The sequence below is a fragment of the Glycine max genome, chromosome 13 (assembly GCF_000004515.6).
Source record: "Glycine max cultivar Williams 82 chromosome 13, Glycine_max_v4.0, whole genome shotgun sequence".
Lineage (NCBI taxonomy): Eukaryota > Viridiplantae > Streptophyta > Magnoliopsida > Fabales > Fabaceae > Glycine > Glycine max.
The window spans coordinates 36,290,866-36,317,672 of NC_038249.2; the positions used below are offsets into that span (position 1 = coordinate 36,290,866).

The 26,807-nt window shown below is 32.4% G+C and overlaps 2 protein-coding genes across 2 annotated transcripts; both read right to left on the bottom strand.

Annotated features, from left to right (window-relative positions):
• Positions 1–5,200: 5,200 nt before the first annotated feature.
• Positions 5,201–18,138, bottom strand: SARK (senescence-associated receptor-like kinase). The gene is made up of 24 exons (NM_001250085.4): positions 17,812–18,138; positions 17,257–17,431; positions 14,556–14,627; positions 14,372–14,440; positions 13,929–14,000; positions 13,730–13,801; positions 13,053–13,124; positions 12,873–12,944; positions 12,676–12,747; positions 12,510–12,584; positions 12,340–12,411; positions 12,047–12,118; positions 11,125–11,187; positions 10,645–10,707; positions 10,527–10,562; positions 10,365–10,405; positions 9,140–9,516; positions 8,289–8,484; positions 8,044–8,190; positions 7,652–7,770; positions 7,317–7,527; positions 6,966–7,203; positions 6,408–6,558; positions 5,201–5,913 (listed from the first exon to the last, which is right to left on the bottom strand). Exons 1-24 carry the CDS (start codon positions 17,909–17,911, stop codon positions 5,551–5,553), a joined length of 3,000 nt encoding a protein of 999 aa, NP_001237014.2. The 5' UTR covers positions 17,912–18,138; the 3' UTR covers positions 5,201–5,550.
• A 6,829-nt stretch (positions 18,139–24,967) lies between these two features.
• Positions 24,968–26,329, bottom strand: LOC106795692 (probable LRR receptor-like serine/threonine-protein kinase At1g07650). Its single transcript, XM_014766349.3, has 2 exons — positions 26,203–26,329; positions 24,968–25,399 (listed from the first exon to the last, which is right to left on the bottom strand). Exons 1-2 carry the CDS (start codon positions 26,260–26,262, stop codon positions 25,169–25,171), a joined length of 291 nt encoding a protein of 96 aa, XP_014621835.1. The 5' UTR covers positions 26,263–26,329; the 3' UTR covers positions 24,968–25,168.
• Positions 26,330–26,807: the final 478 nt, after the last annotated feature.

Sequence of the window (26,807 nt, forward strand, 5' to 3'; positions counted from 1 at the left end):
ACGAGTCTCTTAGCTAGTCACATTCAAAAAATCGAATTAGGCAAACAAATAAGTAAAATAAAACTAGAAACAAAAAGTTTGTTTGAAAAAACAAATAGTATTCAGACATATGCTTCACATTAAATTGTAATATTAATTTCTATGAAAGTGAAAATTACCTAAAATGTATTTTTTTTATAACTTGGCCAAAAACCTCTTATCGAGAAGTTTAAAAATTTTAAGAAGTTAATAACCTATAGAATAGGAATACTAAATACCTAATATAAGGGAAAACAATTAATGAGAAATACTCCCACAACTTAATTTGAATCCCACTTTAAGTTACATATGCAAAATAATTAGGAATTCGATCATATATAAGTGCACCAAAATCCAAAATGATTTGAGGCAAACTATAGAACACAACAAACTAATACCTTACCCAAACAGAAATTTCTATTCACATAAAGAGAGATCAGATTTGCTAGAAGTACGAGTCAAGGAGCCAAACCTATGTATACTTCATGCCAAATATAAATTAGACGGTGCTAAACACTTGAATTATGCCATCAAAACTCATTGTGTTACTGTCACAAATTAAAAATCTGTAATAGTGTTAAAGAGGGAAAAACATACATCGTCGTGTATGGTGTTGTAGAGTGTATGATACTGTAAGTTGATGCTCAATTCCAACCTCCTCATAGAATTTATCAAATTCATTTGAGGTGTATTCCTTCTCTTTATCTGACCTCAAAACTTGAATTCTAAAATTACTTTGGTTCTCAATCCAGTTCTTGAATTTGAAGAACACACCTGCAACCTCTGACTTGAACCTAAGAAAATAGTTCCAACACATTCTTGTATAATCATCAATAAAAACAATGTAATATTTACTCCCATTTAATGAAAGAGTTTTATGAGGTCCGACAACATATGTATGAATGAGTTGCAGCTTTATGTTAGCTCTCCAAGCTCCTTTTTGGAAAGAAAGCTTTGCTTGTTTACCAAAATGGCATGCCTTGCAGCTTGGCAGATTGAACTTAATATGGGGCAAGCCACGAACTAACTCCTTCTTTTGCATATTCAAAGTTGCTGGTGATGAAAATGACCTAGTCTCTTATGCCAAGTCTCTGTGTTGGTCATAGCAGTCGCATAAGTTGCTTGCTCCTCCTCCATTGGGTCAAGTAAGAAACTCTTGCCTCTCATTTTAATTCTCATGACCTCATCGTCACATGGATCCTTGAATCTACATTGATTGTTCTCAAAGAAGACTTTGAATCCCTTCTCAAGTAGCTTTCCAATACTTAGTAAATTCTTATCAATGTCAAGCACATACAAAATATCATAAATTTGTTTTGTACCTGTGATACTCTCTATAATAACAGTTCTTGTAACGTCTCATTTTTCGTAAATAAATTAAAAATGTTTTTTATTTAAAAATAAATAGTTTTTAAAAAATGATGAGATTTTTGTAATTAAATAAATAAAGAGAAATGAATTTATTAATTAAAATAATAGTTTGAAAGAAAATAAAAAAATATCTTATTTATTCATTTGACAGGAAATAAAATAGTTCTTTTTTTATAAAACAAATAAATAAATTAAGTAAATAATAAGCTGAGAGTACTCTGGCTATAAATAGAGACATCTTAGGTCAATTTTCACGATACATCTCTGCGCTTTCTCTTCCTTTCAAAATTTATTTTTTCTTCTCCCCTCCCAAAATTCTCTTCTTTTCTCACATATACTCAAACCTATCTTAGTAAAACAACGATCTGAGACTTGCTAACCGTTGGATTATTGTGAAAACTGAGCACTAGGTTTTCAACTCATATCCAGACATTCTCACCGTTGGAAATTACAAAAAATTGTTGAAGGTGAGAGAAATTCCCTTCGCGTCTTATCTTTCTCTTTTCCCGCAAAGACCCAAAATTTGTTCCAATAAAACTGTGACTCCGGACTCGTTAATCGTTGGATCATTGTGAAATTTGGACACCAAGTTCACAATTCATTTCCACACATCTTCACAGTTGGGATTTGCAAAATGATGTTTGGGGAGGGAGAAATATGCATTGCACGTTGACAGTGGAATGAAGGCTTCAATCTCTTTTCATTCTCTAACGTTTTGAAACCTTATCAGGGCAACCAGAGGAAAAGCTTGAGGAATGTCAAGGAACCGTTAGAGATGCCACTATCGCTGTCGAAACACGCATGAGCCCACTTAGAGGTAAGGGATAAATTTATCGCAGTTGGGGTTAAAATGAACATGTGTAGAGATCCTTATATGATTAAATTGAGGTTTATTTTTAGATGTTTATTGAATTATAATTTTTCCTTTACAATTATAAATACAATATTGTTGTGTTTGATGTACCAATTGATGTTCTGATGAGAATTGGTTGATAAACTTGAGTGCTCATGATGTTTTTGTGTTTTAACCTATGATTTTGATTCATTGATTTTAATATGATTGTGTGAAATTGTTTAAGGGGTTTTACTCCCCATGTTGTGAGAAATATTTTGTATAATTTGTTATAGTGAGATTATGAAATGGTGATTCAAATTGTGAGTAAGTGACAAATTCAACCTGTGATGAATGATATGTTTATTGAGATGTTACATGTATTGAATTGTGAACTATGAATTGTGCAATTACACAATTGTAAGACTCTTTAAAGGCAACAAGTTTTTGGATGACGAGTATTGTGATGGGATCCACTGTGGGAATCTGACGAGTTGAACCACTTTGAGACGCAACGAGTTAAAATGATTTTGAAAACAAAACGAGTAGTTGTATGTATTACATAGTTCATAAGTAAAATGTATATGATTCATGAGGTGTGATAACATATTAAATTGAGATTATACCATTGTGATTGAGACCGAATGTATGTGATAAACTGAGTATGTATTAACTTGTAATATATATGTGCATTGAGATGTTGTGTGCATTAAATTGTGAACTATGAATTGTACAATCACACGAATATAAGACCTTTTATGGGCGATGAGTTAATGCGCAGTGAGTATTGTGATGGGAATCCTTGTGGGGACCCGACGAGTTTAATCACAAGCGTGATGAGATAATATTATTTTGAGAATAATTGAGGAGTCGTGTATTTTTTACAATTCATAGATAAAGTCTGCATGCTAAAATATTTTATGGGTTAGACCTGAATCAGAAGGGAGAGGTCTTAACGGACTCTTTGGAGTGTAGGCCTTGGGGGTAAATACACCCACTTTGAGTGCTTCTTTAAGTCTGTGTCGATCCCACATGGTTGGAGCATTCTTGTAGAACAGTGTGACCCTGACTGGTCCCTTTATGATTTTACCTAGTGAGAGTGACTTGACTTACTAGTGTGTGGTTTGTCTTGTCATGTACTCCTACGCGCCCAACAAGGTTTTTCACTAACATGATACCACATTGCATATAGGATTGAGTCTTAGTGTATTTGTTGCATAACGCTTGTGCATTGATCGATATTGATTGATATAGTAATATTGTGCTTTGATCCTTGAGTACGTGAATGACGTGAGCTATGTTTAAGTAGGTTGTATCTCATTTATATATGTATATCTATGTTGTCCCGTTTCTCTCTATTAGCTAGGGATGTGATAACTCACTTCCCGTGTGCTATTTGTGTTTAGATCCTATGATAATCTCAAACTTTGTATTCATGGGAGCAGATGATTAGGTGGATGACTATGGAGAACCTCATGCTAGAGGACGCGGGAACACAATGCTCTGATAGGATATGACATTGGGGTATAAGTTTTTATATTAATTGCATAAAGTCTTAGACAACCTTGTTTTGAGCTAAGATGATTTGATTATTTATTTGGATAAGTTTTATTATGATGTTAGAAAAGATAATATGAGTCGTTTACCATTTTGAAAGACTTTTATTTAAATGTGTTTTAAAAAATTTTAATCAATTTTGATTTCTTGTTCCTTTAATTATTAGTACATATATGTGAGAGGTAGATGGCGTCACAGTTCCCTTCCCTTTGATAATAATGTAATCGCCATGACCAATTCTAACTTTGGATACTTGTGACTTATTCGAATCTCTAAAGAGTTCTTCATGACTGGTTATGTGATTAGTACAACCACTGTCTACAAGCCAATAACCATTAGAGCTTGAACAGCTACTTGTAAAACATGATGCTACGAATAGTTGTTGCTCTTCCTCTTGTTCGGTTACTGCTTGGGCATTGTTCTTCCGTTGAGAATTGCTTTTGCATATTCTTTCATGGTGGCCATGTTTATGGCACTTCCCACACTTTACATCAGGTCTTCTCCAACATTTGAAAGGAGGACAACCCTTCTTGTTACAATGTTTGCAAGGAGGAAAGTCTCTCTTCTTATTGCCAGCTATAACACTTGGTTGAAATTCTTCTTAAAACTCCTCCTTTTTTCTTTCTCTCCTTGATTGTTTTGTAAGTTAGCTTGCAATGCTCTTTTCACATAATCTTCACTCCTCATCAGTCTCATTTGTTCTTGATCTTGTAAGGCATTGGTTAGTTTTTGCCAAGGTGATTTTTTATAGATCTTTTCTATTTTCCATGGTAGATATAGTAGCATTAAATCTTTTAGGAAGGGTTACAAGTATTTTTTGAACGATTCTAGAATCAGAAAATTCAGAACCAAGCAACCTTATTTGGTTAGCAATGCTAAGAAGCTTATCTGTGTACTCATTGATTGTCTTTGACTCCTTCATTCACTGCATCTCGAACTCACGAATTAGATTGAGCACTTTCATACCTTTAACTTTGTCATCTCCTTCATCTTCAATTTTAAGGAAATTCCAACTTTCAAATGCTGAGTTTTGGTGCATGATTCTGGTAAAAATCTCTTCTGAAACAGCGGCAAATAATGTAGCTTTTGCCTTCAACTTCCTTGATTTCTTTAAAGTATGACTCTTCAACTGAGTCATGGTTGGATTATCTATTAAGGGAAGAACTTCATAGTCTTCCTCAACAGCTTCCCAGAGATCATTCGCTTCGAGGTGGGCTTTCATCCCAAATGCCCATAGTTTATAATTTTTACCCTTAAACACGGGTGGCGCTAATGCTATAAATAGGTGTTTCAGAATCCATGTTATGGATTGAATTAAGGAAGGTAAGATTTGCTGTTGAATTACTCACAGATCCCCTTGAGAAAAATAGGTCTGATACCAGTTTGTTGGAGATATATTAATGAAGATGAGAGTTGAATATTGTAAATAACAAAAATGCACACTTTTATTGATTGCATCAGATATTGCTTAAATAGATTAAGTTAAAAAACTGAAAAACTGAAAATAACAACTAACTAGCTAAACTTCAGCAACTAAGCTTAAGCTGCTAAGTTACTCACACATAACAATCAGACAACCTAACAACAAACTCCTTAAAACTTGGTAAATAATTAAACATAAAAATAAAAAATAAAAAACCAAAGCTACTGATGCATACATTTGCACACGTTCAAACAATCACAAATAGATTTACAAGAAAGAAATGAATTTTGCACATAAACTCACAACAAAATAATTAATACAAAATTAAAGCAACTTTTCTCCAAAGTCTTTAATCTCTCTTCTCCAAGTAAGAAGAATCTAGGCCCACAGGATAAAGATCTGCTACAGAAGTAGATGAAGCTGTCCATGGTTCTTCCTTTGAGTTACTCAGCTCTTGGTAATACAATCTCATTTTCTCCATTTTCTTCTCATCCAATACCTCAGTTGTCTCTCCAGAAAACTCTTCATCAACAACAATTTTTCCTTCTAGCATGCTGACCACCGATGACATGGTTGGCCTAAGTGCTGCAGTCACATTAGTGCATAAGAGAGCTACCTTGATCATCACTAGCGCCTCCTCTTTGTTGAACTCTAAACCTAATCTTCTATCAACTAGATCCATTATATCTCCTTTCTCTCTCAACAGATGTGCCTGGAAAACATAATAGTATAAAAAACAATTTGATTCCAAAAGTCAATTTAAAGTTCAAAATAACCAACTATATATATTGAAACAATTTTAACAGATTTATAATCGAGTAAGAAGTTGTTAACCTAGCTATTGGCTCATAGTTTGAATATTTAGAATGGATCAATTTGTAAAGAAAAAGCTAGAAGAGTAAAAGGACTTCAAAAATAGGAAACAATTAACATATTCTCTCCTATTGGTTGAAATTCACATTGTTCACACTATGAGGAAATAAGACTAACATGAATTAATCACCTATGAGAAAATAGTGAGTTAGAAATAGAGTTTATTGAAATAACACTTCTCTTTTTACATATCTAATCATGGGAAACGTGAAACTTGTTACTCTTAAAGTCTAGTAATAGAAACTCAACAATATTATTTATAAATTAAATCTTATCAATGGTTTGTCAATATCCTCAAAAACAGTTGGTTGAAAACCACTTGAAAATACTTACCCATTCAAGAACAGAGAATGATTCTTCTTTTTGTCGGTGAATAGTATTGCTCCTTCCGTTTATGATTTCCAAAGCAACAATTCCAAAGCTATAGACGTCTGCTTTATCAGTCAAGTAACCATGCATGGCATATTCTGGAGCCATATATCCACTATATAGTAAAAAAAAAGTTTATTAGCTACGTACATAAACCGAGAAACCTGCATAATCCTTGGTAATTATTTTTACTACAACAAAAAACAACCTTAATTAGTCTTATCCCACCACTAAGTAGATTAACTGGCTACATGGATCAATGAAATGTCAGACTGTATTAAAGACTAAATTTCTCATGTAATCCACTTATTCATATTAGTTATTAAGTTGGATAATTCGAAAAGTTGAATTTGATTAGGTAAATCACCAGTATACAGTCCCCGTGCTTTTGTTTCTTTAGAGTCCAATCATATGCATAACAAAATTTCACGTTTGGTTTTGAATTAGAGACTACGTTAAATTGAAATCAAAATAAAAAAAATATTTCTTAATAAAATTTATACCAAAGGTATAGGAACTTACAATGTCCCAGCTATTCGGGTGCTAATATGAGTGTTGTCCTCTTCATCAAGCTTGGCCAAACCAAAGTCTGATATTTTTGGATTGAGATCTTGATCAAGCAACACATTAGTTGCCTTAATGTCCCTATGAACAATCTTCAATCTTGATTCTTCATGGAGGTATGCCAAACCTCTAGCAATACCAACACAAATCTTGTATCTTGTTGTCCAGTCCAATTTTATTTGGTGTTCTTCGGCGCCTTTATTTGGGAAAATGATTTAAATTAGACAATAGTTACGTGTAGTCATGTGTACATAAGTTAAACAATATCACGTAAATGACAACCAAAGTTGACCATATAAGAAGAATTACCAAATAGAGCGCGAGCAAGACTATTGTTTTCCATATATTCATATACCAACAATAGTTGATCTCCCTCCACACAACATCCATAGAGTTTAACAAGATGAGGATGCTGCAGAGCAGAAATCATGCCTATCTCATTTAAAAACTCACGATTCCCTTGCCTTGATTTAGAAGAAAGTTGTTTGACAGCTATTAGTGTTCCATCTGAGAAACATCCCTACATTTTAAAGGATCGATGCAATATAGTTATTGTAATGTTGAAAAAATTATTTTAAAAATAAATATGTAAAATTATATAAATGTATGATAATAAAGAGAATTTATTATATAATGGAAAATACCTTGTACACAGGACCAAAACCTCCTTCTCCAATCTTATTGGCAACATCAAAGTTGTTTGTCGCTGCTTTGATTTGTCTTAAAGTAAACAAACCCGTTCGCAGGTCTAAACCTTGTAGCTCTGTTGATTGAAGTAGAAGAAATATATCAGATCGAGATCTCTTATAATGAGAAATTTTTACGAATGCATTCTGCATATGAGCATGCAACTTTCTACTTAGCTAGATAATTACTAGCCTCAAAGGTCCAATAACAAGATATAGTAATTAAGGCACATACTCAAACTTATTCAACATGCATAATTTCTCCTTTTTTTTCATATGAATAATACAGTGCGTTTAGCAAAATGTTTGACTGATAATCATGACAACAAAAGTAATTTCTTTGTAAGTACCTCTCTCTAAAGAACTTTTCTTTCCGAAGCAGCCTTTCCACCAAAGTATACCAAGTACAAGGATGATAACAACTGCTCCTGCTGCCACAACTCCAACCACAACTCCTACAGATATGCTACTTTTGTTTTTCGAAGGAGGTGTAAAATCTGCTTAATTATTATACACAAGACACACATATTACACAATAATATCATGATGGCATATATAGCATGAGAATAAACTTAAAGAGAATACAATAGCCTACCAGGTTCCACAGATATAGCTGATATAAGAGGACCATATACTGATCTAAATGGAAGACTGGTTGTTCCTTTTCCAGCCCAATACAAGCGGATCTCCAAGGTATTACTAGTCACAACAGCAGTGAATGATGTGATGACTGCCTTACCAATTCCTCCTGCTTCTTCTACAATATCAAAGTCCTTCTTCACTAGCGCTCCCTACAACATTTCAATTCAAACCCTAATGCTCCATGATAATTATAAGCTATGAAACACAAACACCTCTCCTGTTCGAAGCATAAGCATGTTGGACCCATTTTTGACCCCAACATTTGTTCAACATTTCTTATTAGATGTCTAGTTTAAAAGTGATTTTTTGTTGGTTGAAACACTTAAGTCATTAACTTTATGCAGCTAATATACTTAAAAAAACATAGAAGACCTATTTAAAAAAAAGGTGAACATACTATCAATTTAAATATATTGATATATGTTACTCATATTTCATTTAATTAAATTTTTTTTATATGTGTATGTGATATTTCAATATCCTATATTTTAGACATTAATATATTGTATTAAAATATCTGTGTTTATGTTATATCCTGTGTCGGTTAGAGTTCGTGTTTCATAGATTACAAGCCTTAAATATTTTAATTTTCATATTGTTTTAAAAATATTGTACCAAATAGCAAATGATTTGATAAATGAAGTTAAACTAGTGACTGTAGAGCCGAAAAATATATAATTGCTAAGATATTTTATGTATGAAAATATTTCAAAAGTTTTCCTAATAAAATCAAAGCTACCACCTTCATTTTATATATGAAAAAACGCCATGACAAGGGTAAAAAAATGTTGAGTATATATATACCTGAATATAGATGTCAAATACTCGTCTTCCTAAGCTGTTAAATGTTTGATCATCAATGAACATGATTTCCGCAAAATGTAGATTAACCGTGTAGTTTCCATTTCCCAGGCAAAATCCATAGTAAGTAAGAGAAATGGGAGAAACTCGAGCATCCATGTATAGGTCAACATTGTCCATAGAAAGCAAAGTTTTATTTTGCACGATATAATAGGCGCCAGCGTCATTATCCATAAAGTTACCAGTATTGATATATGCCCAATTTTTTGTTCCACTTCGGTGAAATCTTGCTGGACCTCCAGTATCTGAATCATCATCATATGTGCTTCCATTGTCTGTTACTATCTTTCCACCACAATTTATATGAAGAGAATATAACGCTGTGATAAAAATTAAAAATAAAAGTTAGCAATAATTAAAATATTATTTAGAAAAATACATTCCTTCAAATTGTATTTTTCTATTCCTTTTCTTTTCTACTCAAAATAAAGATGCAGTGGAGTTATGTTAACTTATATAGGTCTAACTAGTGAAAGAAAGTGATGATATTTTTGCTGCTGATATTTTGTTTTTCATGGAACACATAAGATGATTTATGTATGCTCGAAGGTTGGCATAAGCAGGAAAAATGAGAAGATAATTATCTTGAAGTTATAAAATAGATTTTGAGAAATTAGAAAACAAAATAATTAGAAAACCATTCATGAGTTCCATGTTAGCCTCTTATATGAAACATTTCATGGAACTAGATGTCAAATGGTCAACAACAATAAAAGTCTTATCCCATTTATTCCAATTGGTCAAAAATAAAAATTCTTACAACATTAACAAATTCATTAGTGATTCATGGTTATAGAATGAAAGAATTTTTAACCTACTTACAAAAAAAGATTAATTAATGCAAAAAGAAGAAAACTAAGATAAAATGTTATGTAAATCAATATATGTTGCTCTTTTGTCAGGCTTATATATTGTTAATCATTGATCATCTAAGATTTTTTTTACTATACTTCCAAAAGGAATCCAAAGAAAACCTAAATAAGTGGTTTATATTGTTGTGAAATGTCAAATGGTTCCACATTGTTAACTTTTAAACTACCAAAACAATATTTTTTATACAAGCGTGATTTCTTTAGTCTCTTTTCCTCCTTAAAAGGACTTAAACAAAAGCTTAAGTTAGAACAACATAACAGTTAACAAAAAAATTTCCACATGCAAAGAAACTTACTTTCTTGACAGACACTGCTTCCTAAGCATGCAACTGTTCCTCTGTGAGAACAATGGAAGGAACAAAATGCATTAGCATAATCCCCATCATGATCAATATAATATTCCTTGCATAATAAGGAAAATGAAAACTATATGCATGTAATAAAAATAATAAACTTACGAGTCATTGTGCGTCATAGAGCTAGCAAACAAGTTCCTGTGACATAAAGAGATGATTACGACTTAGGTTCTTGATTAAATTTGCAAACAAAAAAGCCCACAACTACAAGGATTCTTACACATTTCCAATTTGACATGTACTCCCTTGGCTTGTGACGCTGAAGTTGTTAAATGAAATATCCCTACATACAAGTTATAAATTTTGATTCAAACTCTAAAAAAAGATTAATGCTTAAAAAAAATTAATTTCATATTAAGGATCATTTATATGTTTTTGAAGATCAAGATCTAGAATAACTAAAACACATTTAGTGTAACTAGGTGGTGATGAGTCTCATGACTTAATGCCCAAGGACAAAAGCATAAACTATATATAACTAAAGCTACATTAATTTGCTTTAAAAAAAAACTAAAGCAACATTATTTCTTAAAATGAAAATAAGAGAGAAAATGGAAGAAAAAGGGAAAAAAATTAGAGTCTCCTTAGAAAGAAAACAAGAAAAAGGAATAAATGATACGATTCTATTTTATTGCTACACAAATGATGTGTATTGCTAAGTCCAAGGAATCATATAAGTAGCATTTGAAAGAGAACTCACACATTGTCACTTTTCTCTGTCCATGCAGGTACTTGTCCATTGAGAAGATTCCCAGTTAAATATCTACGTACATTAGAAAAAATCAAGGGATTAATATGCAAAATATATCATTTATTGATGATCCAAAACTATGGAAAATAAACTAGTCATCCTTAACCAGACCCATTTATCTATGTTCTTATTCTCACACAAATCCTTCTATCTGCAACTAGTATTTTGATTCATAGAAACTAATCAGGATCAGTGAAATAAATGGAGTAATATTAATGTACTCAAACCCAAGATCCTTAGTTTATTGAGTTGGTTCTCATTATATCTGATCATTATCTTGTTCTTTCTCATTATTTATTTTCTCTTTTTAAAAAGATAAAGACACGTGATCCTTTTTTATAGAAAAATATTTCATTATGAGTCTACATATGAATAATCTTGATATTTTGAAATAGCAACCAATATTTTTGTTAACTTCAATTATATCTCTTTTAGGATGAAATCAAGATATCTTCCACTGAGATCCAAAGATTAATCCCTGGAGGTACAAAGATTTATTTATAAGACTAACATTTGCCTATAAATGTTTTTTCCATATATGTGGATGTAGATATCAATCTTTGATTTTATATTAAAGGGTCGAGATTATTTGTTAATCATATCACATCATATTAATAAAAATAACTTATACTTAATATTTTTGCATTTATATATACAAATTTCAAAATAGTTCATTCCTATCTATTCTAATAAAACCTTGGTTTTTGTTACTTAAGCCTCCATTAGGTATTTCACATGTTAATCTAATTAGGATTATCCTGCTATCATACTTTAGACTAAAAGTGGAGCATAGTACTCAAATCAATGCATTTATGACTAAAAATATATCACAAATTAAGATATGCTAGGAAATATGATAAATATTTCTTACATGTAATCCACTTTTCTTAGGGCATCATAGGTACTTGGAATTGGTCCAGTCAATTTGTTAAAGCTAAGGTCTCTGAAAGAAAACATATTGAGAATGAGTTTAGAACTGGCAAAGAAAACTATTATTGCAAAAAATATCCTACAATTTAATGGTTTGGATATAATATTAAAGTTATATCATCGAAACAGGTACTATGAGACATAACAATATATTAGAAGTTACAAAATAATATAAATCACATTAAAGAAAATAAATCATTAATTGCAATAAAAAGTGGAAAAGTATGCAATTACAAGTTTTTTAAAGTTGTCATATTCCCAAGATATGGAGGTAGTGTTCCATTGATGTTGCAATTCCTTAGAATCCTACCAAACAACAAAATTGATAAGATTATGTTATTGGTTCCTTTTGCTTAACTTCTTTGTATTTTTATTCAAGAAAAAAGTCAAAGCAATAAACTCACAGATATTTCAAGTTCTTCATCTGATTAAGTTGTGGGAAAAGAGAATGTTCAGATCCATTCAGATCACTAATTCTCCTGTATATCACATTAAAATAATAGCTAAGTAAACACGAATAAAATTATCATTGATATTGAAACCTTGCTTACTGTATAAATTCACACATACAAGTCCGTTAAGTTTTCTAGAAATGAAATTCCAGACGGAATTGGCCCGCTTAATCCACTCCCTTGAATCACTCTATATCAAGTACAATAATCATATCATTAGTGACTTCGGGAAATAAGACAACCTAATTCAAACAATAGAAAAACAATTATATTAAAGTACACCAATTCAATAAAGTAAAAAAGGAGAGTTCATACAGTTTTTGGAGACTTGTCAAGCTTTGAATAAAATTAGGTATCTTCCCAGAGAATTGATTATCCCCAATTCGACTGCATAATGAGAGGGTATGAAATGAGCAAGGGTTGTTTTTAATTCAAAAACAATACTCTTTAAATTTTTCATCACTGAGTAGAATAAATAAATAAAATCAAGCTTACATATCCTGCAACGTAGTGAGCTTGACCAATGTTACTGGTAATTCTCCAATAAAATTGTTGGAGGAAAGTAGCCTGTGTATAATTGATAACAACAAACAAGAATAAATTATGAATCTAAACCATACAAATAGATTTCAAATATTGGCCTCTGGCCATGGAAAGAAAACAACAATGAAGGAAGTTCGAAGAATTTGAGCTTAGGTCTTAGCTCAAGTCAAAACTAGTTTGGGAGGTTCTAACTAAGGTAACCAGACCCCACAGAGGTCACAATTAAGGCAGGTTAGTTGTCACCGTTATTAAGGAAACTTTCTAACACACTTCCTCACAACTAGGTAATGAGCCTAGAGTGTGACAATACAGGTGATATCAATATTGAATTTAAGATAAGTTCTAATATCATAAAATTTGAGATAAATATCTAATTAAATTTTACAAAATTGACTTAGATAAGAATTATCAAGTCATATATAAGCATTATTCGGGCCATATTTCTAAACAATAAAGGACTAAACAAGAAACACACCTCATTGATGCTACAATTAAGAAAGCTCCCAAAGAGGCCGCAATTATAACAAATCAGAAATAATCAAACTTATGTGGCTTTCCAACATAATTCAAATTGCCAAAGGGTATTTAACATAAGGAGGTGTAAATGGGAAATAAAATAAAGTGCTTACAGTCTTTGAATTTGGGTTAGATTCCCAAGCTCAGGAGGAAGATTTCCAGACAGTTGATTGCCCTCCAAGACCCTGCCCAAATCAAGTTGAAGTTAGGTTCCATTCCAAAACTCTTTAATTTTGTTACATAATAATTACATAATATTTGAAATGGAAAAAATTTCTTTGATAAGGTATATATGGATAACAACAAACTCACAAACTTTGAAGAGTGGATATGTTTGCTATCTCTATTGGTATTGAACCTGTTAATCGATTTCCTAGGAGGGAACTGTCATGATAAAGAAATATGTTGGCATTAGCTTCAAGAAATATTGATAACAATTATTAAGTCTTTTAAAGAATGTAATGTACGACAAAACTCTGATACAGTTCTATAGGTGTTATTGGTAATATATTCTCCGATTAAATTAATTAGAGTAATTCATCTCAATAACCAACACCAACCTTAAATGTCAACTTTTATAATAGAGGTTAATGGAGTGAAACTCTAATTTTGATTGAAAAGCAATATAAAAAAAACATCTAAAAGTATGTATGTAGAATTTATCATATTATATAATTCCCTTTATGTCAGGAAGCAGGAGCGAATTATATAAGCTGATGATTTAAAACTCAATAAAAATGACCGGAAAATCATACATTATGGCAAGTTTCGTGGAGCCCCATTCTTTAGGAATTGTACCGTTTAGGTAGTTGCGAGTAAGGTCACTGCAACAAAGATTGTGTTGACGTGCAAAATAAATACATAGATGTTAGCAAACAAAGAAAATAAGCAAATTCGTTATCTGTGATGGAAGTTGAGCAAAGTTTGAGAATTACATACATTTCTTGAAGGAAAGGCAACCTGAACAAATCCCGAGGGAGAGTGCCAGGGAGGTTTTGTGATTTCAAAAGTCTACACATTTATTTAACCATGAAAATGGTTAGAAAATAAGATTTGGTTCCTCTAAACTGAGAAAAATACATTTAATAATAACCCTTAACAAGTCTAAAAGGCAAATGTAATTTAACTATTCATTAATTTGACATGATTGATGAAAATTACATTAAATAGAAAGAAAAAAAAATTGGCAAGTATGAAATCTTCCCACTTTTAAGTTCAATTTAAGCCCATAATCTTTGGGCTCTGAGAAGTAAGTACAAGCAAATTTGGGCCTTAAAGAAACCATCAACTTAATAATTAGAAATTGCAATTTACTGTACAGTAAACGTGTATAAGTTTTTTTACATCAAATGTAAAAATAGGAAAACAACAAAGAGAATAGATAAAATGTGTGATATAACGAAGAGTAGGGGTGGAAATAGGTCAGGTTGGGCTATAGGGCCTACGACCTGACTTATATAAAAAAAATTTACTGACCTATTTAATTAAAAGGTTAAGCTAAGACTTTTTTAAAAGTTTATTAAATTAAATAGACCAGGCTTAGGCTTATTAAAAAGTCTTATAAGCCTGATATATATATATATATATATATATATATATATATATATATATATATATATTATTTTTTGATACCAATATATAATATTATTTTTTGGATACAATTAATTTTTTTTTGAAACTATCCGACTGCTCCATAATTTCTATTCTTATAATCAAGGACTTTAATTACAATTTAGGTGTGAGTCATGTTCCATTTTATATTCCTCATTATTTTGATTTGACTTTCCTTTTTCTTTAATTTTCCTATTACGTTTCTACTCCATAAAATATTAAATATTTATTGTGAAGAAGACTTTTAAAAAGGCTATCAGATCAGACCAGACTTTTAAAAAGGTCAAACCGAGCAAAAAATAAAAGTCTTTGATAGACTATAGACCAGGCTCAGGCCTTAAAGATTCATCATAGGTTAGGTTCAGGCCTTTCAAAGCCTGACCTGACCTATTCCCACCCCTAACGAAGAGATATATAAAAATAATATGTAGGGACGGAATTGGGGTGGGGGTGGGCAGATGCAAGACCATGGAGCAGTCCCCAGTCGTTTAGCTAATAAACTACAGTGAAATGAATAAAAATTTCAAAACAAAATTCTCATTTACCATTGTCAAAACAAAATAATAAAATGTGAATATCATGCGTAAGTTTATATAAAATAAGGGGTGTGGGAAATGACTTGTAATATCCTTCCCATATATGCAGGGCAGTAGCGGATCTAGGATCCTAGTTTAGGGGAATAATTTATTTTAAAAAAATTTAATAATTATTATCAGAAAAGGGAAAAAAATTAAGAACAGGAGATTCAAATGTATTAAAATTAGGAACAATAAAATATACACATTTAAATTATTTATATGTAATTTTCTAAAAATGACCGGATACATTTTCATTAATTTCTTCAAGTAAGTGTGAAATTAATCAAATGCAGGAAGAATGAATAGGAAACATTCTGTGAAAATCTATCATTGCTAAGCAATATTGTTTAAGTTTGTCAAGCTTTTTTAGGTGTTGAAGTCTCCCACCCACCCACCCTTTGCTTGTAGCTAGATTCCCTTGTTATTTTAGATACTTCTCCTTTCATGTTTGTTACTATGAGACTACATATTATATTTTTAAGAAAATGTTAAATTTTTTTAAGAACTGGTTCTATATTTGGCAATAATTAATTAATCCCAATGAGATTAACCTAATGATGAGGAATTTGCACAAAGAACCAAACTAAAATAATAGGTTAGTTGTATTTTAAAAACCTACAACTGCTAACAAGAATATAATATGTTTGTTGCGCGCACATTGAATACGGACTTTGCTTTCATGGTGATCATATTGAAATTCAACGCTAAAAGATAGAGAAATAAAACAAGCCAGACAAACCGACATCTCAGAAACAAGTTGCGAAAAAAATACAAATCTCACAAACAAGTTGCGAAAAAATAAAAGATTTTAAAGATGCATGGTGGGTTCAGAAAAGTCCAAAGTGAAAAATAGATTAAAATTCTTCATTCTGCAGCTAGCACAGTCTGTACGTATACGGAATCAATGAGCTGCTGAAAGTTGACTGAAGTGCTATTTGACGACTTTCATTTTGTTTACATTATATTTAGACAAAATATATAGCTTTTTGAATGATTCTTTTAATTGTTTAATTAAGGTTAAGCCAGTAAGGTCTTAAATTATTTGGGAATTTTTAACTAATTTTTTAAACTATTTTTTTATAATATTGTATGTTTAATTTTGTAAGAAAAATTATATTTGAGTCTCTGAAATTAGATTGTCAAAAAAATAATTATTAATTTGTCACAGTTTTTTTTAAAAATAGGAATTTAATTAAAAAAATACTAGATAAAAAAAATCCATATATAGTTATGGAACTTATTGATTAACCTTAGTTAAATATAAACGATTTTTATGATATTTTCCATCTCCATGAAAAATTGAAGAATTGAAATAGAATGTGTTTTCTTAAAAAGGAATCTAATGAATACCAAATAATTAACTAAATTTCCTGATCATAATTACCTAGCTATCATACCCTTAACTGTTCCTATCAAGAACATAAAGAAAAGAAAAGGAGTGAGACATTTACATGTTGGTGACATGGCAGACGGTGCCATTGGCAAAGGTACAATCACATGTGACATTGTTTTCACTCCCTTTCACTTGAACCGCAGAAGTCCAATTACGTTGTCCACTGCACGGATCTACGTTGAAATCCCAGTCCTTCTTCCCAAGTGTCTTGGCTATATCTTCCAGAGCTTTCACTGTAATAATATATAACAAAATCATCAAGCCATTTTTCTTGATTCGTACAATTCCAAGACATATAGCAAAAATTTATAATTACTCAACTGTTCAACCCTCTTCTGTAATCATGAAGTCATTTAACTATGTATAATTTTTTTATCTGTAACGCCCACCTAATCATTCTTATCTGGAACGCAACTAGTTAATTAGTTTGATCTTTCTTTCATTTTATTAGAATAGGAGTAGTCTCACCATCATATTTTATATTGATCTCTAATGTGAAAACTTTTATTACGTGAGGAAATAAAATTAAATTCCAATTATATATGAATAAAGATTAATATAAAAAACATCTAAAAAATTAAATTTGTCTAGCTGGGGCAAGCTATTTACGTACCTTCATCTTGAAGCAGAGTGGCTCCAGAAGCAAAGTTGGCAAAGCTAAAGGCAGCAAGAAACAAAAGGAAGAAGAAACCAGGGGAACTTACTGATCTCATGCTTGCTCTTGCTGTTTTGATGATGACTAAACTATTAAACCTCAGAATTTATGAGAAGAAATTAAGTAGCTGCGGAGAAAGATATAATTAAGTAGCTATCATTCTATATGGCATGAAAGAGTTGGTGGGGAAACATTAATGGCAGCCAAAGATATAACGCAGAAGATGACTTTAATTTGTATGGTGAGAAATTGAATAAGTGAAAGTTCACACGAAGTTACATAAAAAAGGGGTGCTGAAATATATATATATATATATATATATATATATATATATTAAAGATAATGATTAAATAAACACTATTGTATGTTCTGTTTAAGATAGAGGCAACGCCGGAGTGGCTGCCCATTTGTATAATTTTATGAAATATATAATTGAATAAAGAAACAATAATGCATGACAATTGGATTTTAATTTTTAAGACATATTGTTAGAGGAGATAAGCATTATTGAAAAATATACAAGAATCCAAAACTACTTATTTAATTTTTATACACACACTCTCTGCAAGTGGTTGATTGGCAGCCTCTAACAGTTGGCTTAGTCAACTTTTTATAAAAACTTTAAACGTTATAGAGAAAATATAAATTGTCAACTTGTGCGGATAACACGGTTTCTTATAATATTATCAAGATTGATATATTAAGTTGTTTGGAAGAAAACAGGGTTTTTATACTTTTTTAATTAGAGTTTAATTTTTATGTATTATCATTAAAATTTTATATTTTTAACTAATCAGTAATTATCATTAACTTACTGTGATTTTTCAAATAATTATTTTTAAAGTTAATAAATTTATTATATGATACATCTTTTTACACTGTGAATATATATATATATATATGTCCCCTGCATGTTTGCCATTGAGTGAGAGTATATGTGCATAGCCAATATTGATTCCAAAAGAATAATAACAACATTTAGTTTTGTGCCTTGTGTGTGGATGATTATATCCTTTGTTCCAATTTTGATCTTGCTTTGCAGTATCACAGTTCTTGAACCAACAAGTGGTGCTGTATGTGGGAAGTAACGCAAAGGTTAACAAGATCATTCAAGAAATGGCAACGAAGTTTAACATTGAGAAGTTTTCTGGCTCCAATGACTTCGGACTATGGAAGATCAAGATGGAAGCAATCTTGATTCAACAAGGATGTGATGAAGCGTTGAAAGGGGATTCGAACATGCCGCCAACCTTGACGCATGCAGAGAAGAAGAGCATGATTGACAAGGCAAGAAGTGCAATCATACTATGTCTTGGTGGTAAGGCACTAAGGGAGATTGCAAAGGAGAAAACTACGGCTGGGATATGGGCAAAGTTGGAATCACTGTACATGACCAGGTCTTTGACCCATAGGTTGTGTCTCAAACAACAACTCTATTCATTCAAGATGGCGGAATCAAGGACGATCGAGGAACAACTCGCAGAATTCAACAAGAACATTGATGATCTTTAGAATATCGGAGTGAAACTAGAAGATGAAGATAAAGTTGTCATTCTTCTAAATGCTTTACCTAAGACCTTCGAGCACTTTAGAGATGCTCTTCTGTATGGGAAAGATCAGCTAATTACCTTGGAGGAGGTGGTCAACTCAATTTGAACCAAAGAATTCCAAAAACTCCAAGATTCAAAGATTACAGAGGAGGTGTCATTTGGTCTAGCAGCAATGAAGGGAAAAGGTAAGAAAGGAGAAGGTAAATGGAAGAAGTCAAGGCCTGAAACCAAGAAGCAAGTCCGATGTTTCAAATGTCAAAAGGTTGGCCATATCAAGAAGCACTACCCTGAGAAAGGTACCAAGGCCTCTTAGGTTACTGAAACTACAGATGTTGCAGAGGCTTCTGAAGGATACGAATCTGTTGGGGTCTTGGTGGCTTCATCTGATGATTCACAAAAGAGTTGGGTCATGGACTCAGGATGCACATACCATATGTGTCCTGTAAAGGATTACTTCGAGGATCTTGAACAAAAGGAGTATGGAACAGTACTCCTTGGGAACAACAAGGCTTGCAAGGTGTATGGTATTGGGACTGTCAGACTGAGAATGTTTGACAACAGGGAAATGTTGCTGCAAGATGTGAGGTATGTTCCAGAACTCAAGATAAACCTTATCTTTATAAGCATGTTTGATCTTATGGGATACACTACAAAGGTTGAGAATGGGATAATGAAGGTGTCTACAGGAGCCTCAATCATTGCTAAGGGAAGGCGAAGCAATGGTCTATACATCCTGGAAGGATCCACAGTAATTGGACAAGCATCTGTTGCAAGTCACACAATGGAAGATAAGTCTAAATTGTGGCACTTGCGGCTAGGCCACATTAGTGAGAAAGGCTTGATAGAACTTGAAAAACAACACCTGCTGATGGTGATAAACTCCACAAATTGGAATTTTGTGACCACTGTGCCTTGGGGAAATCTTACAGGGTGAAATTTGGGATAGGTAAGCACACCTCAACCAGACCTTTTGAGTATGCTCATGCAGATCTATGGGGACCATCTAGGATCCAAACACATGGGGGTGGATCCTATTTCTTGAGCATTATCGATGACTATTCAAGAAAAGTATGGGTCTACATCCTAAGGAACAAAGCTGAAACATTTCAGAAGTTTAAGGAATGGCATACTCAAATTGAAAATCAGCAAGGAACCAAGTTGAAGGTCCTAAGGACAGACAATGGGCTTGAATTTGTCTCAGACCAATTCAATACTTTCTGCACACATCATGGAATCAAGAGGCACAAAATAGTTGCTGGTACCCCTCAACAAAATGGCCTTGCAGAAAGGATGAATAGAACCATCCTGGAAAGAGTGAGATGCATGCTTCTTGGAGCAGGTTTGCCCAAGGTTTTATGGGGAGAAGCAACAAATACAGGTGCGTATTTGATCAACAAGAGTCCCTCATCTGCCCTTGAATATAAAACACCAATGGAGGTTTGGAGTGGAAGTCCAACAAATTACTCTAACCTAAGGGTGTTTGGAACCTTGGCATATGCACATGTCAAAAAGGACAAGTTGGATGCTCGAGCTAAAAAATGTTTATTCCTTGGGTATGCTGAAGGAGTCAAGGGGTACATGCTGTGGAGGTTAGGTCCTAATTCTTTTAAGCTCATCATCAACAGAGATGTGACATTTGATGAGACAAGAATGGGAATGTATTCTGAAAACTCAGAGTGTGGAAAGGAGAAAACTCACATTGAGGTGAAGCCTTTTACTGATAAGGTGCAGGAAAACACTCCGATAAATCCAATTACTGACCCAGACAATATAGCAGACGAAATTGGACACTCAATTTCAAATTTGAGGAGATCAGATCATGCCATTAATGATTACCAACTGGTTCGTGGTAGGGAAAGGAGGATTCCTAAACCAAACAGAAAGCTTACTCAAGTTGATCTCATCTGCTATGCTTTAACAATAGCTGAGGAAATTGAAGGATCAGTAGAACCAAGGAATTTCAAGGAGTCACATGAAAGTGAGGAGAGACAACTTTGGCTTCATGCAATGGAAGAAGAACTTGAAGCACTCAGGAAGAACAATACTTGGAGACTTGTGGAACTACCTAAGGGACAAAAGGTAGTTGGCTGCAAGTGGATCTTCAAAAAGAAAAGTGAAATTCTTGGGGTTCAGAAGACAAGATACAAGGCAAGGTTGGTGGCTAAAGGATTTACCCAAGTTGAGGGTGTGGATTATAATGAGATATTTGCACTTTTGGTAAAGCACTACTCTGTCAGAATCTTGATGTCAATTGCCAACCAATTCTAGCTACACCTGGAACGATTGGATTTCAAGACAACCTTCTTACATAGAAACTTAGAGGAAACCATTTACATGAGGCATCCAGAAGGTTTTGCTTTGGATGATAGGGTATGCCTCATGCAAAAATCCTTATATGGCCTGAAACAAAGCCCAAGGCAATAGTATAAGAAATTTAATGATTTCTTGATAAAGATGGAGTTCAAGAGATACAGTTATGATAACTGTGTTTATGTTTTGCACCAGGAGGATTGCCTATATCTTCTACTATATGTAGATGATATTTTGGTGACTAGCTGCAACAAATGTATGATTAATGACCTAAAGTCAAGGTTGAACTCAGAATTCGAGATGAAGGATCTTGGGGAAGCTAGACGAATCCTTGGTGTTGATATTAAAGAAGATTAACTGAAAGGAACCTTGCTATTATCCCAACAAGCCTATATGCAGAAGGTAGTGGCGAGGTTTAGGATGCATCAGTCCAAACCTGTGAGCACACCTTTGGGGCAGCACATGAAGCTCTCGAAAAGCCAAGGTCTAATATCAGATGATGATAGGAAGAAGATAGATGTAGTTCCCTATTCTAGTGGGGTTGGAAGCATCATGTATGGAATGGTCTATACAAGACCAGACTTGGCTCATGCTGTGAGTGTTGTTAGCAGGTTCATGGTGGAACCTGGTCAAGCACACTAGGAGGCTTTAAAGTGGATGTTGAGATATATAAATGGAACTCTCGACTCTAGCTTACTGTATCAGAGAAACTCTCAAGGTGGAACAGTGATCGAAGGGTTTGTGGATGCAGATTTTGCAAGGTGCTTGGACACAAGGAAATCATTGTCAGGATATGTGTTTACCTTGTTTGGAACTGCAGTTAGCTGGAAATCAAACCTCCAGTCAGTTGTAGCTCTATCCACCACTGAAGTTGAGTAATGTCTTGGCTGAAGGAGTGAAGGAAGGTCTATGGCTGAAAGGGATACTACATGAATTGGGGATTGAACAAGAGACTATCCAAATACATTGTGATAGTCAAAGTGCTATTCATTTGGCCAATCATCAGATGTACCATACAAGGACCAAACACATTGATATAAAGCATCACTTCATTCGTGAAGTGGTGGAATCAGGAGCAATCAAAATAATGAAGATTGCATCTAAAGACAATCCAGCTGATATGTTGACTAAATTCCTACCAAGGGATAAATTTGAGAAGTGTTTAAGCTTGGTAGGATTTGGCTGAGATTAGTGTTGTTAGAAATGTAGAGTCAAGGTGGAGATTGTTGTTGTAACTGCCGACTCTATATTTGATTGGTGCCTCTACCTATTACTTGTAATTGCTTTAAGTGTCATGATTGTTATAATTGTTAGGGTTACTGCTATATATATATCCCGTGCATGTTTGTCATTGAGTGAGAGTGTATGTAGAGAGCCAATATTGATTCCAAAAGAATAACAACACCATTTAGTTTTGTGCCTTGTGTCTGTGTGTGATTATATCCTTTGTTCCAATTTTGATCTTGTTTTGCAGTATCACACTTCTTGAACCAATATATATATATATATATATATATATATATATATATATATATATATATTATTTATTCTTTTTATTAAAAGCTAAAAATAATAGTCTCTTTAAAAAAATATTATAAAATCAATTTACCATGACTGATACATAATTGAGTTTGGCATGTTCATTAGGTTTCTCTCGTATGATTTTCTTGTTTTGATTTTTCTTTGGCTGCCGACCTATAATGTGCTGGTCCCTCTTATTTTAATTTCGCCTTCTTTTTTCTTTCTTAAAGTATTTTCATTTTCCTTATTTTCTATGGTATATGGCAGTTGTTGTTCCCATGAAACTTCTTTCACAGTAGTTGTTGCTAATAAATTCCTTGGTCTTCTAGAATTGAAACAAAAATAGAAATTACAAGGAATTAACCTATTACAGCACATGCCTGTCACAATGCTCAATCGTGATGCTTAGGAGGATGGGGAAAGAAAAGTGAAGGGTATATACAACTTTGTAATCATAGCCCATATAACCCACACTATATATGCAGGAATACAACTACGTACTGAACCTTTTTCTATATCATGCTAAGATACAATTTGTTCATGTAATTGTATTTGCGTCAATTCTCTGATGCTTAGTTCTACGAAAAATAAACTAAAATGAACGAATATTTTAGATCTTTTTAGTATAATTTCATCCCCGTTTTTCATTTATTTGTGTAACTATTGCACCCAAAATGTTTTTAATTATATTTCATGTTAAGAATCTGTTAAGTGATAATGTAACATTCTATTAATTTATTATATCATTCATTTTAAAGCTGATTTCAAAATGATTCAAACCAATTATAAAGTTAACATTTATCCTATTATACTATAAACCTAAAGACTATCAAGATTTATTAAACTAAAAATATTAAAAGTCAAACAAATGAGACTTAAGTCTAATATAAATGACAAGGTCCAACAAAAGTCAAAATAAATATGTCTAATTTGTTTGCAAGTAAAACTCCTTAGATATGTCTCCATCATAATTTTTGTGTAAGAATTGAAAATGACAATAAGAAATACTTAAGTCCAATTTTTGTAGTTCTAATGGTATAGATGAATCATTATAAAATTTGTTGCGTTATTGCTTTTTTCCCTCATATGTTTTAACTGATGCCTAGGTTGTGATTTTCATTTTACAAAACTAAGTTTTTAATCTTCTATAAGAATCTTCGTCTGTTTCTGCTTGTGTTTGTAATCTATTTTTGAAACAGCTATCAGATGCAAGCCTGATTACAAAAATCTTGCGAAATTTTTTTAAGATCACAATCAACCCCCTTGTGATTTTTGCCTTAACACCAACAAAGTACATACAAAAATTGAAATACTAAAGTTGAAGAAGCGAAACACTGATTGCAAATTTCTTCTAGCATTGAATGTGAATACACTTTTTATATCCTCATTTTGAATACAACAGACTAACTGAGTAACATTTATCTACAACTAAAAAGTAACTAACTTTACTAACATTTGTCCTTAACCATGACTGTGCTGTTATGTACTCTAGAACTCTTTGACTTCTTTTTTTTGGTACTTCTGCTACGTACCTATAGTTATATATACATATACCCTTTTGCAGAGAAAAAAAACTACTATTGATACTTCATGCAAAATATAAACTATATGGTACCAAACACTTGATTAATATTCTATCAATACTTGTGTTATAGCCACAAATTAAAAAAGTTTTACAGTTCAGAGGAAAAAATACACTATATAATGGAATCATAAATGGATTTATAAGGAAAAAAATGAACTCTGCATACCAACTGACAACAAAAATAATTGATAAAAAATATTGTAATTTCTCTCCGTATTATCTATCCTCTCTTCTCCCAATAAGAAGAATCTAGGTGTGTAGGATAAAGATCTGATGCAGACGTAGATGAAGCAGTCCATGATCCTTCTGTTGAGATACTCAGGTCATGGTAATATTGTCTCATTGCCTCCTACCTCTTCTCATCCAATACCTCACTTGTCTCTGAATACACTTCCTCAACAATAGTTCTTCCTTCTAATATGCTTACCACTGATGACATGGTTGGCCTTTGTGTTGCAGTCACCTTAGTGCATAAGAGAGCCACCTTGATCATCACTAGTACCTCTTCTTTGTTGAAGTCTGAACCCAATCTTCTATCAACTAGCTCCATTAGACTACCTTTCTCTTTCAACAAATTTGCCTAGAAAAACAGAATAAGTATAAAAGGCAAAATGATTCCAAAGTTCAAAATAACCAACTATTGAAGCATTTTGATATGTAACAGGAAGAGATAAAAGAGAGGGATAACTAAGATTGAGAGTTTCTGCTTGTTTATTCAATCTTCTTTCTTACAAATTTATACTAATGAATTCTAACAGAATTCCAATTTGTTATAACAGAATTATCCTAGCTAACGGAATGCTATAATCACTACAACATGGTGCTTCAAACATAGTCTCCTTAAGTGGGCTTCTTAGTGACCCTCTTTGGCCGGTTAGTGTTGCTGCACGTTTCTGTACTGAGTCCTGTATTATTATTGGTACGTGCTGAATTGCTATCACATTTTCTTTTAATTCCCATTACAAATTTTATAAATGAGTAAGAAGTTATTAATCTGTGGACTTCTAGTCTGAATATTTTCACATTTTAAAACAGAACAAATTTGTATAGCTAGAAGAGTAAAAGGACTTCAAAATCAATAAAAAGCTAAACATCATGGCATTTTCTATATGTGGAGTGCTAGCAACACACTCTTTTCTGTTGGTAAAAAATCATGTGGGTTGCACAATCTTAGGAATGGGCTAATAAATAAGGAATGAGCCTTGCATGAATTCCACCTAAGAGAAAAGAATGTGTCAAAAAGAAAGTGTATTGCTAGCACTTCTATGTTTATATATATAATCTTGATTAACTTGATGCATGTTACTCTTAAAGTCTAGTGATAGAAATCAAACAATATTCTCAAAGATAGTTGGCATGATCAAAGCTTTTGAGAATACTTACCCATTCAAGAATTGAGAATGATTCTTCTTTTTTGTCGGTGAATGGTATTGTTCTTTCCATTTATGATTTACAAGGCAACAATTCCAAAGCTGTACACATATGTTTTATAAGTCAAATAACCATGCATAGCATATTCTGGAGCTATATATTCATGATAATGGTTAAATATGAGCTATTTTTTATAATAATAATAATATATTAAAAATATCTTTAAAAATATTTATTTAATAGTTATTTTTGGCTAGTTATTTTTGGATTAAATATTAAGAATTAATATTTTTCTTATTTATGATTTGCAAATATGAAAATGAGGGATTAAAAGCAAAAAAATCCAAAAAATATAAATAAGGAATATTTTTTTATGAGGCCCAAGTTTACTCCAATAACTATAGAAAGGGAGTCAAGTCCAAGTCCACTTCTAACCGCTATAGAAAAGGAGTCAAGCCAAGAAAAAGAAGACACATCGAATCTCAAAGCACTCTAATACATATCTAAAGCCTGAAAACTCTCCCTTAGGAAATTCTTTTTTCTCTTTCATCGTTTTCTATTCCTTTTTTTACATCCCAACCCTTTTTATAATGTAAGATCCCTTATGACTATGAGAG

Coding starts and splice junctions, on each gene's coding strand:
- LOC106795692 (XM_014766349.3), bottom strand. CDS start 26,262: ATGGAAAGAACAATACCATTCACCGACAAAAAAGAAGAATCATTCTCA. Junction 25,400..26,202: donor CATTCTCAATTCTTGAATGG/GTAAGTATTCTC, acceptor CTGTTTTTCTAG/GCAAATTTGTTGAAAGAGAA.
- SARK (NM_001250085.4), bottom strand. CDS start 17,911: ATGAGATCAGTAAGTTCCCCTGGTTTCTTCTTCCTTTTGTTTCTTGCT. Junction 12,748..12,872: donor TTGACAAGTCTCCAAAAACT/GTATGAACTCTC, acceptor TACTTGATATAG/AGTGATTCAAGGGAGTGGAT. Junction 8,485..9,139: donor TATTTGACATCTATATTCAG/GTATATATATAC, acceptor GAAATGTTGTAG/GGAGCGCTAGTGAAGAAGGA.